The 5,355-nt window shown below is 35.0% G+C and overlaps 1 protein-coding gene across 1 annotated transcript in view; it reads right to left on the reverse strand.

The window, feature by feature from the left end:
- LOC115415433 (major facilitator superfamily domain-containing protein 2B-like) overlaps nt 1-5,355 on the reverse strand; it is a 52,538-nt gene that overhangs the window by 13,208 nt on the left and 33,975 nt on the right. Inside the window, exon 8 of the mRNA XM_030128992.1 lies at nt 1,398-1,585. Within this exon, the coding sequence (XP_029984852.1) occupies nt 1,398-1,585 (188 nt within the window). The remainder of the gene's footprint in view (nt 1-1,397; nt 1,586-5,355) is intronic.

A 5,355-nucleotide genomic window follows, 5' to 3' on the forward strand; every position in this document is an offset into this window, starting at 1 on the left:
TTATTATTTTTTATTTATTAATTTTTTTTCTTTTTTTTTTTTTTATTATTTATGTATTTATTAAATTTTTTTTCTTCTCTTTTCTTCTGTCTTTCTCTCTCTTTCTTCCCCCTCACATCTCCCTCCTTCAGTTCATTAAAGTGATTGTGTGAAGGTGTGTAACTCACTGGTGAAAAAAGCCCAGAAGACCAGAGGTGGCTGTATTTTAAATGATTGCCATGATTGCCTTGGAATTTTTTTTTATATTCTTGCATGGTTATGCGAATTTTTCTTGACTCCAAATAGTATTAAAGTCGTGTTAGATCCTCCAATAACAAACTAAGGTTGAAACTTTGAATTTCAGAGTATTTCTATGGGTGTCCTATGAAGGGTTAACTTGTTCTGTTCAACAGTTTGTCCTCTCATATGAGGGCACTGGTGCCATGAGTTGCTTGATCTAAGAAGGTTTTGACCCTTAGATCCATTCCCCCATTACTATTATTATTACTGTACACCAGTGGCAGCTGCTCGTCTTTCAGACAGGGGAAGCTCATTGTCGGCTTACATAAAAAAAATGTCAAGTTATTTAAACATAAATTCAGCCCTCCGTTCATTTTTAAGAAAATGGTCAGTGACTTTATCGTACCAAGTAAACAAGAAAACGCTGAAATTATGCTAAATTGAAACAAGGAAGTACAATGAGTGTGTTTTATTTACAGTGCAAGAAATGAACAAGTCATTTCGTAGTGGTTTCTCTCTGGATTTCACAGCAGAATGTGCGACGGTATTAAACTGAACTGTGTCAGTGAAGGAGTAGATCTCAAAATAGCTGTCAATCAAATGGGATTCAGCCTTTCTACTGATCCTCCAATCAGCACGTGGAAGCCTGGCATCCAGCCCAGCCGAGCTCCGCCCACAGCTCCAATCACCCCCAGAGATGCTGAGCATCCAGGGGCGCGACAACATCGTGGCATTTATCCAATTACTGTCCAGTTTTGAGACAATGAAAAAACCTGTTCCACTCAGTCCTATTGAAGTGCATGGACGCTGAGCGTCTACGGACAAATGCACTGAGCAGAGATCGAATGAGAAAACAGCGACACGGGAATGTATGAGAAGTGAACAACATCGAGTCTGTTGATTTGTGATAAAGCTGATTCTGAACGAACTCATCTGTGAGATGAACGTGTTCTAACACATTTGTAGTCAATAAAATGTCAACACAACCGAACATACTTAACCATTTAATTTTTGTAATTTTAGGGGAAGCCGAGCTTCCCTTACAGTCTATGAGAAATCGCCTCTGGTGTACAGATGTTACCTGATGAGAGAACATAACAAACACTGATACAGACTCTGGAGCAGAAACAAACAACAGGCCAAAACAGACCAGTTCTTTTCAGTAAATTTGCATTTACCTGGATGGCGACGGTGATGAAGAGGAATGCGGCGGTCAGAGTGAGGTAGGGCCCGTGTCTCATCACCAGGATGAAGCCCTTATAGAATGGGATTTGCTTCTCTGTCCTCGGGGCGTATGGATCTGAAACATGTGGAATATGAGTCTGGAGCATATCAAATAGCATCAGAAAAAGGTTCACTATCCATCCTGGAACCACCACCGCATTGCAGTGGATGTTGTTTGTCCCACTGAGAGTAAGAACAAGTACGAACACTGGCCGATTCCCAATGACTAGTTCAATGACACTCTCATATTGTGGGAAAAACACATGTAATAAAGTTAACTCACTTTTCTACGCTTGAGAAATTGGGCACAAAATAGTAATAGTATCCTCAATATGCCATCAGAGTCATCTAGGCTAGAGGGAATGAGACTATTTCAAACATTTAAAATATTCATCATCATCATCATGTATCATCACTGACTCCTTTTACATTATTGATTTTACAGGCAGTAATAATAAAAGTGACCTTCATCTGTAAAATAGAAACACCCCTTTTAATCATCGGTCTACAAAGGCTCAAAATAAATATCAGATTGCATTACAAAGCTTAACAGAACACCCAATGAACAGCCCAAAATCCAAAGAATTATCTATATAATATACATAATTAATTAAAATGACTTCTAAAAAGTCTAAAAAGAGACAACATCTGCACAGATCAGGGGAAAACATATTCACATGCAGGACAAAAAAAATGTCACTACAGGTCAAATCAGGACAGAGGGACATTTTCTACATAAAAGAGTGTTTTAAAAAAGGATTAACCCTCTGAGACCCAGAGCAGCTTTTGATCTGTACGAGTTTATTTAGGTTTTCTATAGTATTTCTATAGTCAAACATCATCGAATTTGGGAGAACCTCAGTTTCATTTGGTTCATTTAAAGTCAATATTTTACATTTACTTTGACTGAGAATGAATGAAATGATGCATTAAATACTACACGAATGTGTTCTTTTATAGTGTGTGAGTTAAATTAGAAAGTAGAGCACAGGGTAGAAGTTTTTGGATCTTAATGATTTATTAAATTATCTTTCTTAAGTGTGTTACAGCCATTTATTGGGTCAAATTAATGTATTATGACGAATTAATGCTGCACAATGTTTGAGTCTAAACACGTTCACTATAGAGCAGGGGTGTCAAACTCATTTTCTTTCAGGGGCCACATTCGGCCCAGTTTAATCTCCAGTGGGCCGGACCAGTAAAATAATGGCATAGTAGCTTATAAATAATGACAACTCCAATTTTTTTTTTTATGCAAAAAATAACATTAAATTATGAAAAATATTTACATTTTACAAACTATCGAAATAAAAAGGATGTGAATAACTTGAAAAAAATGAAATTTCTGAAGAAAAATAAGAAATAATAATAAGAAAAATTTGATCAATATTAATCCTCATCTTATGATTTATACTTGGGCATTACAGATCAGCTCTACCAAGGCACAAAACAGGCAGAATATTGTTAAAATTGCACTTATTTTTCTTTAGACATTTACGGTTGTTCATATTTGTTGAGATTATTGACGTTTTATTATTAAAGGTTATCAGAATTTAATGTTCTTTGCAATAAATCAAAGAGAAAATTTGGTGTTGACATTATTTATAGGCATAATGTCATATTATTTTTTTCACATTAAACCAAGAAGAAAATTTGGAGTCATTATTTTTAGGTTATTATGCTGTTATTTTCGAGTTCGACGCCCTTGACTGTTGATATCTTCTACACTTTGCAAATTCATCCTTCGGGCCGGATTGGAACCTATGGCAAGCCGGTTTTGGCCCCCGGGCCATATGTTTGACACCTGTGCTATAAAGCATTTTAATGTCCAAATATCACCTGTGTACACTGCAAAAAAGGGTGTCTAAAAGGAAGATAAAAACACTAAATCTGAAGAAAATGGTACTCATAAGTGAAATTATGTGTCCATGCTGTAAAATAATTTCACTTCACAAGATTTCTTGAATTAAGAGTGTGAACTCTAGAAATAAGCATGTCTACAGATATATTTAGAAGGCTTAAAATGAGCATTGGATTAGTATTTATTTATTTAGTTACAGGACAGTGAGTTTTGGCATTAGTTGTAAAGAACAAGATTTATGCACCAGATTTAGCCGAGAAGCTAATTTCCATCTGTTATCCTGGACAAACTACCAACGTAATAAAACAACAAAATAGATTACAAAGTACTAATACGCTGCAAAAATCAAAATCCTACCAAGTGTATTTTTCTCATTTCTAGTTAAAATATCTCATCACACTTAAAATAAGACATAATCACCTAAAGAGTAAGGTTTCAGTGAGATATAAGAACTTAATTTTAGACAATAGATCTTGAAAATCTTATTTCAAGAAATCTTACCAAGATAATTTTTACTTGTTCCATTGGCAGATTTTTAGCTTGAATTAAGCAAAAAAAAAAAAATCTTGAATTAGGCAAAAAAATCTTGATTAAGCAAAAAATCTTCAATTAATTGAATTAAGCAAAAAAAATCTGCCAATGGAACAGGTGAAAATTATCTTGATAAGATTTCTTGAAATAAAATTTTCAAGATCTGTTGTTTAAAAATAAGTTCTTATATCTCACTAGTCGCTTTTCCATTGGACATCTGTGCAAAACTTTACCGATATTTACTAAACATCGAAAAAACAGAAGTGCGTAATGTCGGTTTTTCCATTAAATCACACATGCGATTTGTTTATTTATTATCGCGAGATGACATTATATCAAGATGATATTATATCTGGTCATATACAACAAGTTTATAAGTAAATTATTGATCTTGTTGATAAGATAGAGGTGTCAGAACCTGGTGTAGCAAATATGATACAAATGGTTTCATAGGGTTAAAGTGAGATCTTAAAGGTACCAGTTTATCTGATGCAACATTTGTCGCTTTTCCATTGGATATCTGCGCAAAACTTTACTGATATTTACTAAATGTCAAAAAAACAGAAGTGCATGATGTCGGTTTTTCCATTAAATCACAAATGCGATGATTTGTTTATTTATTATCGCGAGATGATACGAGAAGTCATTCCATAAACATGGCAACGAACATAAATATGGTGTTGATTTACAGATATATTCATTATTATTATATATTACCCCTGTAGCTCATATTAAATTAAAAAATGATTGGGTTTCCTGGTGTGTCCACACATACTGCAACATGTTTCTTCTTCTTCGCTTGTTTTAACATCCGTCATATCCAGTGTTTTAATTCACCATTCAAGTAACTATGCATTGTTTCAGTACATGAAGTACTTTTGTTTTTAAATTAATGACAATATAAATGTTCTTCTTAATGTAACTTCTTGAAAATGACCAAAAACCTTCCAGCAAAAAGTATATGGAAATGGATGGATTAACGATAGCGGCCATATTGAAAAGCACAAAAACAAAAGCCCTTCCACTGGCTGCAGTGGGATGATAATCCACCAGGGGACAGAAAACACGTATCTGGTCACGTACAACAGGTTTATAAGTAAACTAGAAGCACTCGGAGAGCGCAGACCTCCGCCAAGGCTGATCAATGACCCCCCCCGTGGGCCCCCCCACCCCCGATCACCACCAAAATTTAATCATTTCTTCCTTATCCCATTTCCAACAAACCCTGAAAATTTCATCCAAATCTGTCCATAACTTTTTGAGTTATGTTGCACACTAACGGACAGACAAACAAACAAGCAAACAAACAAACAAACAGACAAACAAACAAACCCTGGCAAAAACATAACCTCCTTGGCGGAGGTAATTATTGATCTTGTTGATAAGATAGAGGTGTCAGAACCTGGTGTAGCAAATATGATACAAACGTTTTCATAAGGTTAAAGTGAGATCTTAAAGGTACCAGTTTATCTGATGCAACATTTGTCACTTTTCCTTTGGATATCTGCACAAAACTTTAC

The sequence above is a fragment of the Sphaeramia orbicularis genome, chromosome 24, assembly GCF_902148855.1.
Source record: "Sphaeramia orbicularis chromosome 24, fSphaOr1.1, whole genome shotgun sequence".
NCBI lineage: Eukaryota > Metazoa > Chordata > Actinopteri > Kurtiformes > Apogonidae > Sphaeramia > Sphaeramia orbicularis.